The following is a 23,526-nucleotide window of genomic DNA, read 5'->3' as shown; positions in this document are numbered from 1 at the left end:
AGTTTAATCTTTTCTCATATGACAGCATATTTGTAAAAATCCATCTGGCACCTGTCAAAAAGAAACCCTTAACAAATTTTAAAAGTAGAGTTTTTAAAGGCCACAGTCGTGATTATCCAATAAAAATTAGAAATAAATAATATCAGGCTAATCCTTCTTCCTCCCAAATTCAGACTATTTAGAAATTAAACCTATGTTCCTGGATAATTATAGGATCAAAAAGGGACTCAAAAGGGAGATCATAAACTGTCTAAAGGGGAACACTTTACACTAAACCTAGGGGCCACAGCACAAGAGGCGCCCAGAGGAAAATGTATAGCCCTAAATATCTTCCTTATCAAAGCAGTAAGATGGAAAATAAAGATGATGATGAAAGAGTCATTTTTAGACGTTTGGTAAAAGTACAGCAAATTAAACCAAAAGGAAAGAGAAAAAGGGAGATCTAAACCAGAAACGAAATGAAATAGAAACTAAACAGAAAACGTTAGGAAGGAATATACATTTAAATGCCCGTTCTTAGGAAGCACTAAATATAGGGGTTTAACCATATGTCTGATCCCAGAGGAATGTCTTAGCAAATACCTGAACCTTCACTCAATGGAATGCGATGCAGCCATTAAACTGCTTCTAACAGCATTTGTAAGAGGTTTGGATGAAATGTTTATGTCAGATGAGAAGAGCAGAATCAAAAATTGTATCATAAAGGGATTATTACCATGTGGATACAGTCTCCCAGCTCCCTCCTGTGCCCCAGAGAATTAAGTCTGGAAAGAATGCATCAAAGTATCAGAGAGAATGGAGTATTGACGCGTGCTTAACACAGAGGAATGGTAAAGACGTTGCGCTAACGGAAGGAAGGACCACATACTGTATGATTCTGTTAATATGTCTAATAGACATAACGTAAATTAGTGGCTGCCTATGGCTGGAGGATTGGGGACTTAGGGGTGACAGCCAAAGGGTATGAGATTTCTTTCGGGGGTGGTGACGGTGTTCTAAAATCAATTGTGTGATGGTTGTGCCACATGGGAATATACTGAAAACCATTGAGTTGTACCTTTTTTTAAAAAAATTGAGGCATCGTTGATTTAACATGTATTAGTTCTGGTGTACAGCAAAGTGATTCAGTTATACATATATATCTTCTTTTTTGTATTCTTTTCCATTATAGGTTATTACAAGATATAGAATATAGTTCCCTGTGCTACACAGTAGGACCTTGTTGTTTATCTCTTTTACATATAGCGCATGAATGGGGTGTTATGTGAATTGGATCTTAAGCTGCTACCAAAAAAAAAAAATCACAGTGTTTATCTTGGGGGATGGACATAGTGATTTTCCTCCTGCTTTTCCACCCTCTTGTGTAATTTCCAGATTTCCAGATGTAATTCTGCATCACTTGTCTAGTGGAAACATAATAAACTAAAAACATTTTAGAGGAAGTGTTCATAATTGGCCTTTTAGCAGAGGAGGCAATGAGGGGAGATCTGCTTGCTAGCCTTCCTCCTGAGAGGGTGAGGGGAGGCCGAGTCCCGTAATCCTGAAACTGGGGACTGGTTGTCATGGGTCGCTGCATTGTCAGCCGCCGTCACACACATAAAGTGGCACAGGGCTATTCTTCTTCAAGTCAGGGAAAAGAAAGCGTCATTTGTCTGGGGTCTCTCAAAAGCAGGATCACCACTCAGGGAAAAGCTGGGGGTCTGTGAAACCTGCAGATGACTAAGAGCCAGTTTCTAGTAAGATCTCCTAAGAGGTGTCAGACTCTGCTCTCTGAGTGCTAAATTAGAGAAAGCTGTTACTTATATAACTTCCTGTAATTGCCCGGCAGTAGCCGTAGCTGAGAGCCCTCTGCTCCTCCTTTTGGCTGAGTCGGGGATACGCGGCCCTCTCCCCTCCTTGCAGCGGGGATCCTTTCTACCTTTGGGCTTCACGCTCGGGGTCAGGCTTTTTAACTGAAACTGAAATGCCATTTTAAACAGAAGACTGCTTCGTCTCTCTTGGAGATGGGAAACTCTTACGCTGGACAGCTGAAGACGACGCGGTTTGAGGAGGTCCTGCACAACTCCATCGAGGCCTCTCTGCGCTCCAACAGCCTGGTACCCAGGCCCATCTTCTCCCAGTTGTACCTGGAAGCGGAGCAGCAGCTTTCCGCCCTAGAAGGTAGGAGATGCGTGCCTGCCTTTCTTTTACCGTGTGTGAGAATGTTAGCAGTGGGACTGGAAACTCTTTCCTCTTCTGAGGAAACTGTAGAAACCGTTAGGTCTGGAAGAACAGAATTATTAGAAAAGAGAAAGGTGCACGTGCATCCCATCCTTACTTGGCTAAGACTAAGGTAAGTTTCAGCCATAAAGTTGCAAGGAATAAAATGGTTCATTGGACTAGTAGGAGAAAGAAAGCCATGCCAGCCTGTTCTGAATTGGTTGTTACTTATACTCTTATTAAAAGGTTTGATGGCTCACTTGGATAAGTAAGACATTTTAACATGCTTTTGACCCTCAGTTATATATTTTTTCTCTTTGTGATTAGTGGCCATATCTTTTTTTTTTTTTTTTTTTTGGCGGTACGCGGGCTTCCCACTGTTGTGGCCTCTCCCGTTGTGGAGTATAGGCTCCGGACGCGCAGGCTCAGCGGCCATGGCTCACGGGCCCAGCCGCTCCGCGGCATGTGGGATCTTCCCGGACCGGGGTACGAACCCTTGTCCCCTGCATCGGCAAGCGGACTCTCAACCACTGCGCCACCAGGGAAGCCCGTGGCCATATCTTTGCAAGGGAGCGTAGTTTTTCTTTGTGATAGCAGTTACAAGAGCCCTCTAGAAACTGTTAAAAACCAAGAACAAACCCTTATAGATTTAACGTGTGCCAGGAATAATCTTCAGGCATGGGGTTAAGTTTAGGGTTTACTTAATTATCCAGAGAATAAACTGGTTGTATTTTTCAATCTTTCGTTTGTTTGTTTTGTAGTCGTGTATTTTCATGTCAAAAGTAACCCACAGCAATCCAGAGTATGAGAGTTATTGCTAAAGGAAGTTCTTTTTGTCACTTTGTCTTTCACGTGAAGTTACCTGCACGCTTCTCTTAGCTTTTGAAGTGAAAGAGGGCTCTGGTTTAAAACAAAAGTTAACAAATTAATGAAGCATGCAGTATGCCGGGTCCTGTCTTGGGGTGATCACGACGTGTGTGTGTGTGTGCAGGGTGAGGATGGTGGGCTGGGGACGGTTGCACATAAGGGAAAATGAGTCTCAGAGGTCCTCGTGTGATGTCTGAAAGTCCCTTTTTCCAGCAGGGAGGCATTTCTCGTGTCACTATTTAAAACGTCCTTACAAAATTAACCTTGCAAATAGCAATCGCTAAGGACCTAAAGGAACTGGATCTGGGTCTGGGAGAAAGTAGATTGTGATCAAAAGCACGAATTAGGAAGCCCAAGAATTCTCTGGTATTCAAGTCGAAAGTACCAAGGTTTTCTGGCACAGGAAGCATTACTGTGACCTTGGGGGCATTTGAGAAATTACTGGGGGATCTCTTGTAGATTGTGTGTTTCCAGCTAGCTGAAAGACTTCTGTGAAATATATATTAAATGCTCATCCTTAACTTCTTGTAGTATTGAAAGGCTTTGCTGCTAATGATAAGTGAACAATCTAATGATAAATAAGGCACCTTAAAATCAACAAAGTGCTTTTACCTCCACCAGTAATTAAATCCCATGATTTGGGAAGATGGAAGATGGATTTGACGTTTTGAAGGACGTTTACAGGTGGGGAGAAAGCCCTGGAGTTTCCCAGTCAGCCTTTCCTGGGGTTGAAGCTCTCCATAGACAACCTTTGCTGGCCTCTAAGCGGGAGGCTGCATCCCGAACGTTGCCTCCTTGGGATGCCCTCATCTGCCCTCATCATGTGTTGCTTTCCAGGGACAGCTTAGAGGCTTGCGTGGCCCGGGCCCCCCATGTTGAGTGCCGCAGGCTCCCTGCCAGCTGTCAGCCGGCTTGGTCAGCCCCTCATGTTGGTATGAAAACCAGAGCAGGCCCTCTCTATGATTTTCCCATCTGTCTGGCAAACAGCGTAGAGGAATCCTCCGAGATTTTGTTTCTCTAGTACTGGGAGGATGGAGGAGGGGGTTGGTGATTTGCTAAATGTCACCATCAACCAAGCACTGGGCTTGAGCCCCTGGTTTCTGCATCATAGAACGTGGTGCAGAGGGCTTGTTTTGTCAGTCTGTCTCTCCATCAGGTCTCTTATCTTAACTGCTGTCCTTCCTCAGACAGCAACATTAAGGATGCTTTTAATGACCAGGGTGCTGGTACCCCAAAACACCCCTTGGTCTGTTAACATTTTCTGTATTTGTGAGGGCGATTCAGAGGGCCCTTGTTACTTTGTTCTACAAATTAGGGGTATTACCCCCTCCTTCTAGAGGAGAAATCTTTTACGTATTGTTTTTTAAAGGAAGGCCAACCAAACAAATACAACCCCAGTATTTGGGGATAAGTATTTATTTATTAAACAAGATGCAGGTACATTCCTGTAATCCTACCCACTCAGAATGTCATACGGTTTCTTCTCATGGAAAGAAAACAACATTTACTCTAATCATTAAAACACATGCCCTCATCCTCTATGGGGTGCAGTGCAGCCGTGGAACCCCTGGATTCCTGTGGTTGAGTTTTAAGGTCCTGAGCTCCCAGTCCAGTTGGTTTTGTCTAAGGCCATTTTAAAGCTCTCATCCTGCCAGGAGACCTTGGTAAACAGTCTGGTTTAGTCTGGCCCCGGTTAGGAAGTCTCCTTGGGCTTGTTGCTGGCTGAAGGATCGCATCAAAGACCCTGGAATGTCTGATGTAGACCTTTGACCTTTAATCCTGCTTTCTTAGCAGCAACGGGATTTTGAGCCCTTTCTTTGACTTGCAGAGGCTTAAGACCCTCTCCTTTCATTCTCTCGGACAGTCTGGATTCCTGTTCTTTTCGGTGGAGCAGAGTAACGTGCAGACATTCCTGTGTGTGCCCTCAGAGCGCCGAAGTCCCCGGCTTTCTCTCCCCTTTTCACTCTAACTGTTGGTGCTTTGCTGTACCCCCACCCCCTCCCCCGAGCCCCTGGAGCTGAGTCTCTGGCTCACAGACTAGTCTTGATTTTGCAGACAGCCTTCTAAGCCACCTACTCCATAGACGGCCAGAGGATGGTTTGGGCCCCCGTGAGGACCCGAGCGGCATGGCTGGCACCTGGGGTCTGGGCGTGACTCCACCTTCTGCTGAAACCGTCCCTGCCTGCATTTAATGGCAGGAAGGAAGCGGCTGAAGGAGGCTCTGCATTTTACCCCTCCAACGCCCTTTGTGTTTTTCCCGGGTAAGCTTTTCACAGTCTCCCCGCCACCTCTGTGTCCTCTCGTCCTGGAGGGATGGAGACACTAGGAATTCTTGCTCACTTCCTGCCGTGACCTTCCCAAGGTCATGGGCCTGGGCCGGCCTAAGATGTTAGTTTCTTCTGCCTCTTGTCCTTCCGGCACCTTTCAAATGGTGACCACCCTGAGGTTATGCTCCCAGCACCCTGTACTGATTAAATCACACCTGGAATGTTCTGTGCAACTCTGAGAGCCACATATCCCCACATAGACTCTCACAGCTCAAAGTGACCTTCTGTGACCCCCTCATTTTAAAGATGCAAGATCTGACGCACAGAGAGGTTAAGTAACTTTTCTGTGGCCACACAGACAATGGCAGACCCAAGGACTAAAACTCGAGTTCCCAGATTTCTAGTCGATCTTTTTCTGCTGCGCACAATTTCATCATTAACCTAAAGCCACGTAACCCACTGGATGGATGGAGAGTGTGAGAGCCAGCTAAGATGAGAGTAGGATTGGCAGCAAAGGGGTCAGCACTAGAGGAGGATACAGAGAAAAGAAAAAGGAAGAAGCAACTGTCTCCCGGCCTAGGGTATCTAAGGATGCTTGTAACGACCCTATTCCATGAGGAAATCTGGATCCTATTTCTTAAATGACATTTAAAGATAGAAGGATTTTTTTACCCAAAGAAGTTAAAAGAAGTTAGAAGGAGTTTGTAAATTCATTGATGTGAAACCCTCTTTCTCTAGCAGGCTGGGTAAATAAGGTATAACTGTGTGTGCTCAGACCAGTTGGGAAGTAGTTTCCTGCACGAGGCATTCTGCTAGGTGCCTGGGTTACAGAATACGGGCTGGGCCCACACTCTCCAGGAACTGAGAGCCTGTGGAGAAGACCAGCTCTTTCATTGCTGTGATGAAGCTCACACACAGGGGGAGTGGGATTTTCCTGGCCAATTCCTGGCTCTCCTGGCCGTTTCCACACTTACCATTACTCCTAAAATACTATTTCACTTAAAAAAAGTTTCTTAAAGTCGCTTGGCCTGTTCTGGGATGGCTTCTTTTGGTGAGTGTGGTAAATTCGGGTGTTCGCATTTCCGGTTTGTATACATCCAGTCTTCCCTTGGGGATAAATAAATGTAAAGGTTGTTCCCACCGGACTTTGGGTTCTAAAGCAAGCGATGCAGTTAGTGGCAAGAATGGCAGCTTGGGTGTTGGGTATAACTGGGAACATACCGGCTGTGCTGCTTAACGGTTTGTTGAATCACTGGGTCTCTCTGAACCTCAGTTTCCTTAGCTGTAAAATGGTCCTTATGTTACACCGTGGTTCCTCCCACACAGATGTTTTTGGAGGGCCTGCCGTGTGCAGGCTGCATGCTCAGTCCTTGTCAACAGCTATGTCTGTGCTGAGCCCTGCTGCTCGTGCACACGTGTGTGCCTCTGGGGGCTGGGAGGTGACGTGGACCTGCGTTTGAAGTCACAAGGCCAGGCTTGGAGCCAGAGTCTGTGACCTTGGGAAGGACTTCCGGCCTGAGTGAGTCTTGGCCTTCACCGCGAGTAAAGGAGGGTGATAATGGCCTCCTTAAATCGTGTGTCTGTGAGGCCTGGTTAATTACTAGCTGCCAAGACCCGCCGTGGACTTACTCATTGCTCTCCTTTCCCACGTCTAGGTGGAAGCCGAGTGGAAAATGAGGAAGAGGAAGAGGAAGGGGAAGGGGGGCTGGAACAGAACTGTCCCCCAAACCCCTACCAGATGCACCCCCCGCCCGAAGGAAGTTGCACCACAGACGGTGAGATGCCCGCCAGGCTGCGTGCTGAGGGGCCCCGAGGTGCGACCGTGCCCGCGTCGCCAGCAGGCCGTGGCCCGGCGGGCCCTCGTGTCCCGGCGGCACTGGCCACGCCACGTGGGGCCCTGTCACTCTTCGCACAGCCCCACCATTACAAACGCATTCCGATCCAAAAGTTAATTTTTCTCCATCGGCCGTTTAGAAACCAGAATATCCCAGCTCAGGTCAGCGTCCACCGTGTGTTTATATCAGCACTGATGAGTAGGCGTCATCTTTCACATCTGTGGCTGCTTTACCGTTGAAAAAGCAGATCTATCAATACGTTATCTCGGGAACTCCTCACCGTCAGTGAGGTTATCCTCATTTTGCTGTTGAGGAGCGAGGCTTGGAGATGCCAGGCGCGGTGGCACCTTTGTTCAGGGATGGGAGCCTGTGCTCTGCGCTTGAGGGTCTTGGAGTGCACTTCTAGTCTGCTGCTCCCCCACCTGGCAAAGTCACTGAGCAGTTGGAAGTTCACCTGACCTGTCACCATACCAGTCAAGGAGTGTCACTACTTAGTTGGTCAGTTAATTGAGTAAAATAAGTATTGAGGCCCTGCTCTGAAAATATGGAGATAAAAGGTCCAAGAGCTCCCAGTGTAGCAAAGCTATGTGAGCAGACCCTCTGCGTGCAGTGTAGAAAGTGCTGGGAGGTTGGGGTGGTCTGGGCCAGCAGGGGTCCGTGGGAGCACGGGAGATGCTTCTGGTGCCAGTAGAGCGTTTGGGGAAAGGCCTCCTGGAGGAGCTGGCCCTTCCTATGGGTTTTGGAGTGTCAGCAGGAGTTAGCCAGGAGACCGAGAGGGCTGGGGGAGAGGGATATTCCCGACAGAAAACAGCAGGTGCAAAGGCTTAGAGGAGGGGGAACACGGCCCATCTGGGGAACTGCTACTAGTTTATGTAGGTAGGGGCCTGAGGGGTGGCCAGGCAGGGCTTGGATGAGTGATGAGACCGGCCGTGGAGGCCCCATGCACCCTCCCTGGGGGCCTGGACTTGACCTTGTGCGCGATGGCCGGCAGGGGAGGGAGTCAGCCCTCCCTGGGGCTGCTCTTCCAGGAAAAGGGCAACAGATACAGTAGCTCTTTGTGATATAGGACTTCTAGTGTCCAAGAGCTAAAAGGCCGCCTAATTAAATAAGAGAATGGCAAACTCTCCGGTGGTCACCACCACGATTTTCAAAGAATTTCCAGGTGGGCACAGTGAACATGGACTGCCCACGACCTTTTTTCCTCCAGCTCTTCAGAAGGAAGTGGCTGCTGTGCAGAATGGGAGGGGCCTGGGTCATGGAGGTAAAGACCTGCTGGGCCCTTGACCTCACCTGTGGGAACTGGTTTGACGTCCCCAAGACAATGCAGGGGGGCCGCCCCAAGCTCCATCCTGACCCCCCTCCCAGCAGCTTTGAGCAGATGACTTGACCTCTCAAATGACAACTTCCCAGGGCTTCTCCCACCTGGTGCTGTACACAGTGGGTGCCTCTTACTGCTTCGCCCAGGGGCAGATGCGAGAACTCGGAACTAGTGCCTTGTAAATGGTAAAGCAGGTGCACCAGAGGAGAGGCTTCTTAAAGTACCATAGAGTTTTGCAGGGAAGGCCTTGGGGTCATCAGGGTTCACGTTAATTCTCATCGTCCCTGTCGATAACTAAAGATGGAAAAGCCACAGGGCATCCGGCTCCGCGTGCCTTCAGGGAGGGAGATTCCCAGAAAGGGCCCCTCCAAATAGATCTCAGCTGTTTCCCTCTTCTCCATTTTTTTCCTAAATATATTTGGACACTTAAGTTTTAAATAGGAAACATATTTTAAAGCTCTGAAATATGAAAGGTTCATGTGTATAGAGTGAAAGTCTCCCTCTGCTGATGAGGGCCCTGTGAGGCCACCAGCGTCAGCCGGTCCTCAGCCCGTATTCCTGCCACGTGCCCCTGCCTCGTACACATAAAATATAGGGTGGAGAAGACATCGACTCACTCACAGTCCCGTATGGATTTATCTTGTCTACGTTTTAATTTACCGTCACTGGTCTACCCTTCTTTCCTGCTGGGCTTCATTTTACATTAATGTATATTATACGGTGACACCGATAGTCAGAAAAGCAGCATGTGGTTAAGTGTCATGAGTAATGAATTAATTTAATTTTTTAAATTTTTTATTCTTCCTAATCACTTTATTGTTGTGAATGGTTGTAACTGGCAAGTGAAAAGCATGTAAGGGTAATGTACTTAAGAGTGTTCTCAGAATTAATTTGCAAGTCAGCCGGGTCCAGCGGCACGGTGGTTGCTGACGAGACCAAACTGTTGTCACCCCTTTGCCTGCGTGGATCCTGGCTCCGTGGGAACCACTCGCTGCGCAGCGTGTGAGCCTGTCCGTCCCTCCTAGGGTTCTGCCAGGCAGGGAAGGACCTGCGTCTCGTCTCCATCTCCAGCGAGCCCATCGATGTCCCCGCGGGCTTCCTCCTGGTGGGCGCCAAGTCCCCCAGCCTGCCGGACCATCTCCTGGTGTGTGCCGTTGACAAGAGGTTCTTGCCGGATGACGATGGACACAACGCCCTTCTTGGTAAGTTGCTCCTCTGCTCTTCTCTGCGGCTCCCGCCGCCTGGCGGGTGGGCACAAGGAGAGCTGTTGGTCCCCTTGGGGGACAGGCCACCTTTGAGCCTCTTCATCAGCGTATCACACAACCCTGTTTATTCATCACTCTGGGCTATTTCTTTGTGGAATGGAATGCAAAGGAGAGTTACTTTTAAAACCTGACTACCTTCCTGTAGAAAACCCATCAGCACTAATTCTTCTTGTACACGTATTCGTCAGACCTTTCCAAAGTGCCTACTGTGTCAGAATTGCGATCCAAACCCTGTCCTAGATGCTCTCGGAAGCCAGCAGACACGAGGCAGGGCGAGAAGAAGGCCGAGCGTGTGGCCCTGCCTCCTGGACGGTCATGTCCTGAGGGACGGCCGGGCACCCTCTGCCGTTCTCTCCTTCGCTCTACCCTTCACCAGCCCGTCATTCTTATCCTGGCTTAACAGGTGTGCTTGGACCTGTTAATGCACTTGCCCAAGAGCGCACAAGTAAAGGAACAGAGTCAGGATTCAAACTCAGGTCTTCCTGGTTCCAGATGGTACCCTCTAACTACCACGCCCCACGGCCCCGTACCTGGTCGAGGTCAGCCTAGGGAAGCCGTGGCTTTGATCTTTGGAACCACCGCTGGCCCAGAGGGTCCCAGCTGCAGTGCAGAGTCGAGACCAAGCCTTATGAAGCCCGGCTCCCCTTTGCTCGGACTTCTGTTGAGCTCTTTCTGTGTGCCTGGCCCTGTGCTCAGCTCACTCCCCCATTAGTGGAGCAAAATCAGGGGAGACGTGAGGTTTGGACCGAGAGCCCAGCCAGCTGGCTTCCCCTGCTCCCCAGTTCCTTCTGCACTTCCCACGTGTACAAACATTTAAACCTCGCTTTTGTGCTTGATATGGCCCCCCAAAGCCGAGTAGGTAAACGCACCGCAGTGGATATTTATTGAGGAGGTATTATGTCTGAAGCTCTGTGCAAAGGACCAAAGGGTGGAGGTGGGGAGGGGAGAGTGAGGATCGACCCAGAGAAGAAACAGAAGTGGTTCCTGCCACGAGGGCCGCAGGGACACAGTGGTGTGTAAACTCTGAAACACGGCAGACGAACGCTCACTGGAGGGATGGACATGGCTCTGGGGCAACGACCAGGGGGAGAAAAAGTCGTGGCCAGTACTCCCTTAAGGCAGGTCCATGGGCTTATCGTAACTGGTTTTTGTTTTTTTGAAATTTTTATTGGAGTATAGTTGATTTACAATGTTGTGTTAGTTTCAGGTGTACAGCAGAGTGAATCAGTTATATACATATATCCACTCTTTTTTTGTGTGTTTTAGATTCTTAAGGTGGAGGAGGGATAAATTGGGAGATTGGGACTGACATATACACACTACCACATATAAAATAGATAACTAATAAGGACCTGCTGTAGAGCACAGGGAACTCTACTCAGTACTCTGAAATGGCCTGTGTCGTAACTGGTTTGTTTCTTTTTTAAATTGGAGTATCATCGCTTTACAATGTTGCGTTAGTTCCTGCTGTACAATGAAGTGAATCAGCTCTATGTATATATATATATCCCCTCCCTCTGGGACCTCCCTCCCCCCGGCCCATCCCACCCAGCTAGGTCATCACAGAGCACCGAGCTGAACTCCCCGTGCCCTACAGCAGCTTCCCACTAGCTATATACCCTACCATGTGTAAAACAGATATCGTAACTAGTTTTTGAAAGCAAGAAGAATCCAGAAAATTCACTCTACCAAGGAAGCTCACAGAGTCATTGCGTCTCAGATTAATTTGCTTATCGAGGCCGCTTAGGACGAAATGAGTGGGGAAGATGGCCTGGTGACTTGGTTCGCGTTTGATCTGGCCACGGCTGGGGGTTTGCCTGAATGAATTCCTCCCCTTTGTGACTGTAAAGGAATTGCGAGGGTGGTAAATCAAGGAGGCTCTGGGTCTCGAAATGTGGAGACAAGAATCTTTCAGTTCATTCACCACCAGCCCAGGAACAACTTCAGCCCCTCAGGCGGGGAGCTTAGAGGAAGTGGGGTCTTTGTTAATTGCTTGCCAAGAAGCCATCGGAGGTGGGTGACAAGGGCCGGCTGGTAATAACCGATGCTTTCTTCTTTGAAAACAACTTTATGCTCTCAGCTTGCACACTTAGCGCTGTTTAGGTTTCCTGCAATTAACCCTGATGGCTGCACAGGACAAGGTGGCCCTGCAGCCCTCTGGGGGCCGGGGCTCAGCGCTTTTTAGTGACCCATAAAGTGGAGGCTGTGGAATATCTTGGGGGAAGCCACAGCTTGAGGTGCCTCTCCCCACCCCGTAATTTATAACGAAGGGAGCGTTGTTTTAGTGAGTTTGAATCAACTGAGGGATTTGGTCTGAGAAAGTGAAAACCTAGATGGGTGTTTCAGTTTTTTGATAGTAATTCATCGAAATTGGCTGATAGCTAAGACATAGGAGAAGAAAACATCTAGCTAGATTGTTCATTTCTGCGATGGGAGTAAACAAGCTCTTTGTGCATCTGGAACGCAAATAATTAAGCATTTATGGAATGTATAACCCCAAACTGAAGGGGAACTTTAAATTCAACCCAGGGCCCCAAAGCCAAGTGGGACCTGGGCCTTCCTGGGAGCTCAGGGCCTGTGGGAAGACACGGGCCAACCAGGACTCAGCTCGGAGATCGCACCCACGGCCACAGAAATCTCTGTGCAGCAGGTCCCAGCCTAGGGCTTAAGGCGCTAGAGGATCCCGAAGGACGTGCCGAGTCCCAGGGATGGGAGAGTATCTCAGAGTATGTGGTGATGGAGTTGGGTCATGATAAATGGGTGGATTGCCAGTGGGAGAAAGACAGCAGCAGCAGCAGCAACAAAGGAACCTGACAGCGGCTACTTTCCTGAGCGCTTCTCATGTGCGAGAATCTGTTCTAGTTAAAATGAGGCAGGTGAGTGAGGTGTTACTACCTAGCATTTAGATATGAAGAAACAGAGGCACGGACAATAGAACGAGGTATGCCTGTCCTTACTATCCTGGTAGGGCCAGGGTTTCCACTTTTATTTCTGAACTGCAAGGAGGAGCCCCTTCTCGTCTGTGGCTCCCCTCCCTGCTTCTGGAACGGAGCCATGGTCCCACAGTCCACAGTTCTCATAGGACAAAAGGCCTGTAAGCTATTTAGCTATTTCTGGAAAGGGATGGCGGTGCTGGCCTTGGTGAAGCGCTCCGAGCGTCCTTGGTTTTGCAGTTCTGCTTCTTGGTCATCATCTTTTGAACCCTCAGGGTCAGAATCCCTTCCGGGGAGCGTGGAAGTTTTCTCAGGGCCTCATTCTTAGATGACAGTTGAGCAGTTTATCTCAAGGTGCCCAGGTTGGAGACCAAAGAATAAGTAAAAACATTAGATTATAAAGTTAGAAAACATTAGAAACATTAGAACGTTAGAAAACAAAAGCCTGTCAAAATGTATGCGGAGATGCTAAGTGTGCACTTCGATAGTTATCTTGTTTCCTGTCTCCTGTTCCTTCCAGATATTTGCTGCCTCTCCTGTGTCAGGCACTAGTTTGTATACACACACTTACACACATAGACATGGCCCACGCCTCCCCACAGACGTACCGTGCTCCCGGTCCTTTGGAAGCAGGGGGATATTTATGGGGGAAAATACACAAATGTCAGTAACTCTGACACTAAGGAAGAAGGTATGAGAATGGTCAGCAATATAAAGTCCAGTTGGGAATTCGGCATAGTAGCAGGAGGAAAGGGCGATAAAGCAGGAGACGAGGCTGGAGGGCATTGGGGGCAGCCTTGAAGGCCATGCTTCTGGGTCTGCACTCCATTCTCATGCTAGAATCCACACGTCACTCTCTGGATCTAGACACTGGACAACTACTTAGCCTCTCTGGTTCTCATTTCCCAAAAGAAGGTTTTGCTGTCCTGATGGACTGGTGGTCGTGTCAGTTAAGCTGAGTGCCCTGTTTGGGTGACAGTGAATGGCAGGAAGGCTGTTGGTTTTCTCTGCGTGGTAGTTTCCTCCCTGTCCCTTTAACAACACGTAAACATAGAGCATGGTGCCGGCATTTCTTCGGCACCTTACCTGTTTCTCTGGTACACAGGGGGCAGGAGTTTGGAAGGATAAACTAACCTGTGCCTGCCTTTTATTCCAAGAGATTTGTCTTTATTTCTAGGGCCTTTTAAGGAATATTAAATTTGCTTCAAATCAGTCAGAGAACCCAGAAGGTTTCTGTAATCTAGATGTCTTCTTTCTCTGTGGAGAGATGTTTTGAACCTTCACAAACTGATGTTATTTTGGACAGTAGCCAGAGGCCTCAGAATTATCCCCTTTAAAGGCAGAGCTTATGCACAGAACCCCACGGTCCTCCTGGCCTGAGTTGAAATGCCCTTTGTAAACTTGTCAGCCAGAGCATACGATAAAATAAGTTAGTCTCAGCTTCAGGGTCTCTCCCGCCGAAGAACCTTGCTCCTTAGAAACCAGACGTACCAGTGGGCGAGGCAAGGTCACAGGGAAGGCCTTTGTGAGATAGTGAAGTTAAACCAGAAGGGTCACCAGATAGAAAACCTAAATCATCACATTTCTCTGGTATTAACCAACAGTTCTGTTGAGACCAGTTTGAATAGACTTTACAGTATGTAAAGGTCTTTCAAGCACATTCTCTGGATTTTAATAGTTCATGGGAGGTGGTTTTGTCATTGCCTCTATAAAGCCAGCCTTCCCAGAGCCTCAGAGCTGAACCCTGTCATCTCCCAGAAAGGCCCCCTCTGGCTTCAGGCAGCAGGACGCTGACATAGACCACCACGTTTTAGCCGAGTGTCTCCACTCCGTGGCTGCTGGGGCTATAGATTTCACTCACCACCACCCTGGCCTTGCGTGGTGGAGCTCTTGATTTCTCCTCTGCAACTCGTGGGATCAACCCACTTGATTCCTGGAGGGAACTTTGGACTCTGAAGAGGACTCCCAATGCATCCAGTCTCAGGGGTCTGATTGCTTTGAGATTCTGTGACTGGCCAGCCCTGAAGGAGATGCGGACACAGCAAATCATTGCAGGTGCCCGGTCAGCGTAGACAGTTGAATGGGACAGTTCTTGGCCTGTGCCGTAGGACGCAGAGGCTTTAAATGTGCCCCTAAGCGAGTTCAGCCTTCCAGGCTTGTCTGGGCTCAGCTCTACGATGAGTCCACTTGGTCCTCCTGTTGGCATCAAGGTCATCTTGACCCCTGTCAGCAGGAGCTGACAGGGACCTTTGCCCCGTGGACTTCCCTACTGGTGTGGTATAGGATGTGAATGCCTAGTGGCCGACGTGTCACTTGGAGGGACTTTGGTGTAAGATGGGGATGGTCATGGTTTTTTCCTCCCCAGGTTTCTCTGGGAATTGCGTTGGCTGTGGGAAGAAAGGCTTCTGTTACTTCACAGAGTTCTCCAGCCACATGAACCTGAAGGTGACCACCCAGCCCAAGAAGCAGAAACACTTGAAATATTACCTGATCCGCAACGCACAAGGGGCTCTGACCAAAGGGCCTCTAATTTGCTGGAAAGGCTCAGGTGAGCAGGGGGTGGGGTGTGAGAAGGGGGCGCCTCCAAGCGAGCCCGGGGCCTGTCGGCACGACTCTGGGCCGAGACTGCTCTGCAGTAGACGCAGTTTCGGGCAACACGTCAGCCCAGTGAAATTTTTTTTGTTTTGAATTTTATTTTTTTGTACAGCACGTTCTTATTAGTTATTTTATACATATTAGTGTATATATGTCAATCCCAGTCTCCCAGTTCATCCCATCGCCCCTCCGCCTGCTTTCCCCCCTTGGTGTCCATACGTTTGTTCTCTGCATCTGTGCCTCTATTTCTGCCCTGCAAAATGGTTCATCTGTACCATTTTTCTAGATTCCGCATATGTGTTAATATACGATATTTGTTTTTCTCTTTCTGACTTACTTCACTCTGTATGACAGTCTCTAGGTCCATCCACGTCTCTACAAATGCCCCAATTTCATTCCTTTTTATGGCTGAGTAATATTCCATTGTATATATGTGCCACATCTTCTTTATCCATTCGTCTGTCGACAGGCATCTAGGTTGTTTCCATGACCTGGCTATTGCAAATAGTGCTGCAATGAACATTGGGGTGCAAGTGTCTTTTTGAGTTATGGTTTTCTCTGGGTAGATGCCCAGTGGTGGGATTGCTGGGTCATATGGTAATTCTACTTTTAGTTGTTTAAGGAACCGCCATACTGTTCTCAATAGGGCACTGCACGATTCCGCAGCATCCCTGGCCCCCACCCACGAGATGCCAGTGGCTCTCTGCACTCATGACGATCAGCGGTGTCTCCAGACATTGCCAAATATCCCCTGGGGGACAGAACCACCCCCGGCTGAGAACCTTGCCCCAGATACTTGCCACAAGAAGGCACAGCACAGTGTTGGCCCTGTGTCAGCTTTACTATACTATAAACTAGATGCTACAGTCCTGGGAAATTACAGCGCGACTTTGCACTATGGGTGTCTAGTTTATAGTATCGGCCTAATTGTATGGGAGCTTTCAAAGCTGACACAGGGCCAACACTGTGCTGTGTCTTCTTGTGGCAAGTATCTGGGGCAAGGTTCTCAGCCGGGGGTGGTTCTGTCCCCCAGGGGATATTTGGCAATATCTGGAGACACTGTTGATCGTCATGAGTGCAGAGAGCCACTGGCATCTCGTGGGTGGGGGCCAGGGATGCTGCTGGATCGTGCAGTGCCTGGGGCAGCACCCCTCCAAAGAATTGTGCAACCCAGAGTCAATGGCGCCGACGCTGAGAAACCCTGACTTAGAGAAAACTCAGCTCAAATAGGCCCCCTTCCCGCTCCACAGCCTGTTAACTGTGAAGAGAAAGACCAGCTTCCTGGTGCTGGTCCTTGCAGAAGTGAGTGGGCTCCCGCTTTAGGAAAGGGCCACACTCCGCCCTTCTCTCTCTCTCCGTATTCTCATGGCTGCAGTCAGACTATAGGGGCAGAGGGGCTGGATTTCCCAGGCCTAGGTACTCTCTGAGATTCCCCCCCATCCCTTCACAAACAGCTGGGGAGGGACGTGTCCTAGGAGCGGTCTCCGCGAGGTGCCCGGGAGAGCCAGACTGTTGTCCCTCACCTGTCTGCGTAGGTTCACTCTGGTCACCTGGAATCTCCCAGCCAGCTTCTGCAAGTAGAGCAGAGGGCTTCAGGAGGGGCTGGCTCTGGACGTTCTTCCCCTGTCCCCTCCCATCACTCCTCTCCCCGCCCCTCTCCTGTTCTTGCATGGCTCAGCAAATATTTCTTGAGCTCCTACTGCATACCTGCCTGTCATTTTCTACGTCCTGGGGAGGCAGTGGTTCTTCCCCTTGTGGGACCAGATAAGAGCCTTTGATCACTTGCTGTGACCAAGTACTCCTGGGGGTTAATCTTCCGCACAGAGAGTGATTTAGGGCTGGAGGATGGTATTAGCTGTTCCATTACCTTTGAGTAAAGCTCTGTTCTTCCCTTGGACTTGAAGGGCGGTCATGGAAGTTTTCGTTTGTATCATGAGTTCCTGTCTGTTTCCCAAATGGTCACTATTGTTCCTGCTCCTGGCAGAAGAGCTGTCCCTCCGATGGATCCCCTGCCTTTGGCACCGAGCCTGGGGCATGTCACATCCCCTCCTTCCCCGGACGAAGAGACTAGGATGGGCTTGGCACCACTGTGGTCATCTCTGTAGCTGGCTCTCCGACAGGACAGATTCCGGTCTAGGAAGTCATCTCACACTGCTGGGGAGGAGCAGTGGGCTGGTTTTCACGTGTGCATTTTCCCCACAGAGCTCAGAAGCCGGCAGGCATCTGCCAGTGCGTGTTCCAGCTCTCTGTTCCCACCGCTGGAGAGCTCTGGGCTGCCAGCTCCCTTCCCCAGCGAGCCTGGTCCTGGGACGACCCCGAGCGTCCCGCTGGGAGCACCGCAGGCAGGTGAGATGATGGAGCAGCGCCGGACGCGCCGGGATTGGGCTTTAGTTTCCCCAGTGTTCTGACTTGGAAATTGAGGCACAAAGATGCTCGCATAGGATCTCACGGGCAAACTTGGCATTTGCCATGACAAACAGACCTGATAAGCACGACAGCTGTTATCAAGGAGATAGCAGCCTCCTTCCCAAGGCCTCTGGTGGGTTGGTGGTCGTTATTCCTCCTGCCCAGGGGCTCTGCCGAGGGGAGCCGGGCCCTTGCCCCATGTGACTCGTAATCCACAGCGAAGAGGCTGCACCTGGGCTGGGAACACACTGTCCTCCAGAGGCACGGTGTCCCCCATTCCACGTGGTGTCTGCTGTTGTCCTCACTGCGCCCGGGCCGCCTGGGGCCTGTCACACCTTGGTAGCTGGAGGGATCACTGCTTTTGTCGTCAGAACACCTTGGTGTGAGTTCCAGCGCTGCTGCCTCCTAGCCAGGTGATTTGGGGCCACTCATTTTAACTCTTTGAATCTCCGTTTCCTCATCCGTACAGATGGAGAAAATCTTTTCTGTCTAATCTGCAGGGTGATCGTAAGAATTGAGTACGATGATAGTAATAGCAAATACTTTGTGCTTATGACCTTCTGTTAACTTGTGTCGTCCTCACAGTGGCTCTGTGATTACCTCCATTGTCTAGATGAGAACAATGGGAGGTGACGTAAGTTAAGGAAGGTTGCACAGCAAGTACGCAGCAGAGCTGGGGCTCAGACACGGGTCGTCTGGCTATGGAACCCACCCTTAACCCCTCACCATGCCGCCTCAACACAGGAGATGTTTTGTGCTGCTCCTGAGTCTGGAGTGCCTTCCAGATCATTCTGGCTGATGTGGGTGACTTACAAGACCACAGCCCCCGATGGCCCCCAGAATTCTCCTCGGGCCCGGGGAGCCCCAGGCCCTGTGGGCAGCCTGGATCTGGGCGATGGCAAACCTGGCTGCTTTCCTGAGCATGTCTGACATGCCCCTGAACTCAGGAGGGTGAGCGAGAAGGTGGAAGGAGGGTGGAGCAGATGCAGGGGTGCTCCCGGAATCCAGCGGCCCCGTTGGCCCTTCTCTCACCAGGCATGCTCAGTAAAGCAGGCGCAGGAGTGTGTGTGCCTGTGTGTGCACATACGCGTGTGTGCCTGTCCGTGTGTGTCTGTGCTTTCTCCGGGGGGGGGCGCGAATCACTCTGGCAAGAGCTCTGCCTCCCGACGGGCCGCATCAGTGAAAGGCTAATTTGTAAAATGGAGGAAGAGTCATCTCCTGCTTGCTGGGCTCACGGAGTGCCCCGCTGTCTCCCCTCTTTCTCTCTGCTGTCAGGACCAGCCCACGATCATGCGTCACTAACCGCAGCCGTGGGTCCGGCTGTTTTCAACGGCAAAGACTCCCCGAAGCACCAGCTGCTGGTGAAGCACAGCCTGTCCGCCGCGCCGCGTCCCTCGGCCTTAGGTAGCCTTGCCTGTCCTGTTCGGGGCCTTACTCTGCTCTGGGTCAAAACGGTGGCGGGGCGGGAGGATGGGGGAGCCCCCGTGCCGAGGCCCCCGAGCCTCCTGGAATTGGGGGGCTTGGAAGGAGAGTCAGGCCAGGTCATCAGGTGCCTCCTGAGTCCGTGGGGCTGTGCTCAGGCCCTGGCACCGGGGGGGGGGCCCTGGCTTCGGCCCCCGACTTGGGTGGTGGGTGTGTCTGCCCAGCACAGTGGGAGCCCCGTATGGGCGGGTGACCTGTCGCATTGTGGGCCGCCCACCGTGAGGGCTGGAGAGTTCTGGAGAAATGGGGCCACGTGGTGTCATGGGAAGATAGGGGCTCCAGAGTCAGATGAACAAGAATTCAAAACCCAGCTCTGTCAGGGGATCAAGTCTCCTGGCTAAACATTCCCTCATCAGGAGATGAGAATTCCGCTCTGAGGGCAGTTGGAGGTTAGATGAGGCGCTGTATGGAAATTCAGGGCACAGCTGGCAGCTCACTAAGGGGCGCCATTATCGCCACCTGCATCAACACCATCACTGAGCTGGTCTTTTCAGGGAGGGCTTCCTGGCGGAGGTGACAGCTGAGTTGCAGCTGACAGTTGGGGAAGCATTAATTAGAGATCGTATGGGAGGAAGTGAGGAAGAGGGATGAGGCGGTGAGGGTCCGAGTGAGAAAAGCGAGTGAAGGGGTGAAGTGGGCCTCCTGCTGGAGCAGAGGCTGTGGGTTGAGGAAGGGTCGGAGCGGTCCGGGGACCCCACGTTCAGTGCCCTCCCTCCGTGCTTACCTGGAGCCATTTAATAGGCCAGTCTTACGTCTCTCCTCCCTCCTGCGTGCACACAGCTGAGTGGAACATTAGGACCCGAGAGCTTCACCGGAAGAGGGCCCAGAAACCGTCTAGTCCAACCTGTCTTACAGAGAAGGAAAGTGTGGCCCAGAGAGACACCAGCCTGCGTGCCAGGCCTCCCTGCTTCCGCGACACGGCTGGCGGAGGACTCCCCTGGTGCGGGAATTGTCTCCCTCTTAGTTGAGGGAACTATATCTTTTCTGACTTGGATCTGAGCTTTCGCAGTCCTGACCAGAGTGTCCATTCTGGAGTCAAATCCCTGTAACTTCCCCAGTGTGAGGAACCCCAGGCAGGCACCCGCTTTTCCTCCCAAGACTGTTTCTTCTCGGCTAGGTGCTAAATTGAGGGCGACCAGCGGCTGAGGACTGAGCCTCTGGGGACGGTGACGGGAGACTGTGCTGCTGGTACCTCCCCTCCCTGCACTGAGGCCTGGGTGCGTCCACCCCGGACAGCAGGGACAGAGGACATCCTTCGGCCTGGGCCCTATGAGCTTGGCTCTGTGGACCCAACCGGAGGCTCCTTCTGTGGTGAATGAATGTGTTTCCTTGAGGGGCATGAGAAATAGAGCCCCAGTTCCCTAGCGTGGTGCTGGAAACTTCCGGAATCTGGCCCCAACCAACCTCTTGAACTCGCTCATTCCCCACTCTTTCTACTTAAGAACTCGTACCCTGATTGCATTGGGTACAGCTCAGTGCCCTCCCCATCCTGTCTCTATGCCCTGGTCACACATCCGTGCCCTTGAAGGGCTCTCGCCACCCACCTTCTATACGTGCCCTTCAGAGCTTAGCTCAGGTGTCACCTCCTCCCTGTAGGAGGGCTCCCTCCTTGTGACACTCAGGTGTCAGGCTTCGTTCCGCGGCCATTTGTGTCTGTCGGGCCTGTGAAGTTCCTGGGAGCAGGGCCGCCATCGTGTCTTCTGGGAGCCCAGATACTCCGCAGAGCCTGGCCCAGAGGGCGTGACGGATGCTGGCGGCGTGCGGTTGCACCGTTAAGGGCACAGCGGGAGCATCAGAGGTCCTGTGCCTCACGCCTGCTCTGGGGAGAGCTGGAACCAGTTTTAAGAAACTGCTTCTGAAGCTACAAGGAGTGTTTAACCAGGGCTTGGGGGCTGTCGCTCAGTGGTTCGCAGTGGAAGTGCTGCCCCTGCGGGACGGGGCGGGGGTAGGGTGGGGGAGGGAGTAAGGAAAAGTGCAGGATCCTTTTTCTGGTTGTCCCAGCTCAGCGTCCGGATGTGCAGTGCCTGCAGGAAGTGGGCTATATGATGAAGACTTGTCTCCCCCAAAGTGCCAAATAGGGTCCCCCTCCCCACTACCAGGACACATGGCCAGAAATAGATGGTCCACAGGGGCAGCTCCTGGTGACATCATTTTGGCAGAAATCATGAGCTTAGAGTCCACGTAGAGACAGTTAGTGTTAGCATCCCAAAGGGAGAAAATACCTGTAGATCTTCCATCCTTAGTACCGAGACCCAATCCCATTGCCCTCCCTGCTTTGGTAGTTTAACGTGGTTTTTAGGGGAGCTGGCATCTCAGTCTTTGTGGGAGCTCTTCTACTGGCTCTTGAGGACAGATATTCGGGGAGGTGAAGATATGGTTCTAAATGGAACAAACATAGCAGAAGCTGCCTCAGAGGTTGCGGGGATCAGAGGAGACCACCTGCTGGAAAGCTCTTTGCAAACAAAGAACTTCACGTTTTTAACATTTTATTCACTTCATTTCATTCATTTTCAATCGGTCTAAAGAAGAGGTGAAAATAACTTTGGATTGCTTTTAAAAGACTCTAAAGCAATGATTCTCAAACTGCAGTGCGCCTCAGCGTAACCAGGGTGCTTGTGAACGAAGTGTTTTCTTTCACTCCCAGAGGTCTGCTTCTGTAGGCTGAGGGGTGTCCGGGAGCAGACACTCTGAACAAGCTCCCACTGGTTCTGTTCAGCTTTGTCTCAGGCCAGACTTGGAGAAACATTGCTCTAAACCGGCGGTTCTCAACCCTGGTGCGGTTTAGAATCACCAGGAGCTCGTGGGTCGTCAGAAGGCATCTGGGGTTCTGGTTTACCTTGGGATGGGGTTGTATCTGGGAATAGAGAGTTTTAAAATTTAAACTTTAATGTGTCATGGTTGAACGCGGAGCTCTAAATGTAGGGGAACTTTTGTGTTGGATGGGTCCCAAAAAATATGGTAACCAATTCTTGATACTTTGAATAATCCCAGAACAGAGCATGAGTCATTCTCATGCTGTTCCCTGCCGTGGGCCGGGATGACTCATTAACCGCAGTGGGCACCAGCTTCTGTTCCCCATCATTTTGTTAGTCTGAAATTAGCTTATCGAGGCCGGGGGTGGGGAGAGGCGCACAGGTGGATCGGTGCTGCCCCCAAGTGGTGAAACTGTGGCGGTAAGTTGAATGCAGTTGCAGCTGGTCTGCAGAAACACGTACTCGTTTACTGGAATGTGTAGACGATGATGGTGATGTGGGTCTTGGTGGCCACCATTTATTGGACCCAGACTGTGCTTTACGTATATTCTCTTTAGTCCTGATCAAACCACCTTTCAGACTAGGTTTTATTATCCCACTGTAAAGATGAAGGAAGTAATGCTCGGAGAGCTAAAACTTAGACACTTGCACAGCTTTGGAATAAAACATTTACCAAGGTCGATGGGATATTTCCTTAAGCCTAGATACTTCACTAGATGCTAAAACCCATTGTGAAACTGTGATTTAAAAAATTACAAATAAGTGTGCTCCAATTCAGGGGAACGTTGTATTGAAGCTCATCCCTAGTGACACCCTAATCCACACTCTGAATGTGGCCTAGGTATCTTATCAAACTCCGGGCCCCCCAAAAAACGCCACAAAGGATGGTCTCCAGAATCTCCATCAGCTGCGGATGGTGGCCACCCCCAGGGTGGCGGGAACAGAGCTAAGTACGGTAAGTGACGAAATCCTTGCCCCAAGTCCAAGGCTTGGGTACTAGCGGTGGTGGTGCTGCCGGTGGTGTGTGTGTGTGCTTACATGTGCTTTTGTGTGTATTGGTGAGAAAGTTCTAGGGAGGCAGACTTGGGTATAACAAAAGATTCTCTTTCTCGTACATTAGACTTGCTTAACAAAGCCCAGGATCTATGTACAGTATTGACTTCTCTGATCCTAGAGGAATTTTTTAAAAGGCTTGCCTGTCCCTTGGCAGGGATATTGAGAGGAGGAGACTAGGTTGTTCGGTGGGGAAGGGGGACCCAGTGACCTTTAAGATGCTTTTGACCGCAGGAATCTGTGATTCCCGGACTTGGATGCTCCCATAAGCAGGGAACTGGTCAAGTTGTAGCAGATGTGTTGGCCAGCCTGACGGCAGGTCTGCCGGAGGTGGATGCTTTGTCTGACGTGTCTTCCTAACGCTCTTGGCGTGTTCCTAGAGAGCACAGGCGTGACCTGCATGCCCCCGGTTGGCTTGGTGGGACCGGCTTCAGTCACCTTTCCCGTTGTGGCCTCCGGAGAACCAGTGTCCGTTCCCGACAACTTGCTGAAAATATGCAAGGCCAAGCCAGTGATCTTTAAAGGCAAGTACAGCAGTGTGACGAGTGGTGGA

At 50.6% G+C, this 23,526-nt stretch overlaps 1 protein-coding gene across 1 annotated transcript in view; it reads left to right on the top strand.

The window, feature by feature from the left end:
• Positions 1–2,003: 2,003 nt before the first annotated feature.
• GREB1 (growth regulating estrogen receptor binding 1) overlaps positions 2,004–23,526 on the top strand; it is a 69,577-nt gene continuing 48,054 nt past the window's right edge. Inside the window, exons 1-8 of the mRNA XM_060309299.1 lie at positions 2,004–2,160; positions 6,989–7,108; positions 9,512–9,688; positions 15,050–15,232; positions 17,482–17,625; positions 18,961–19,089; positions 22,762–22,875; positions 23,354–23,497. Coding sequence (XP_060165282.1) covers positions 2,004–2,160; positions 6,989–7,108; positions 9,512–9,688; positions 15,050–15,232; positions 17,482–17,625; positions 18,961–19,089; positions 22,762–22,875; positions 23,354–23,497 — 1,168 coding nt within the window. The remainder of the gene's footprint in view (positions 2,161–6,988; positions 7,109–9,511; positions 9,689–15,049; positions 15,233–17,481; positions 17,626–18,960; positions 19,090–22,761; positions 22,876–23,353; positions 23,498–23,526) is intronic.

The sequence above is a fragment of the Globicephala melas genome, chromosome 12 (genome assembly GCF_963455315.2).
Source record: "Globicephala melas chromosome 12, mGloMel1.2, whole genome shotgun sequence".
NCBI lineage: Eukaryota > Metazoa > Chordata > Mammalia > Artiodactyla > Delphinidae > Globicephala > Globicephala melas.
The sequence above is the reverse complement of the archived record's forward strand: the minus strand, read 5'-3'. Positions and strand labels throughout refer to the sequence as shown.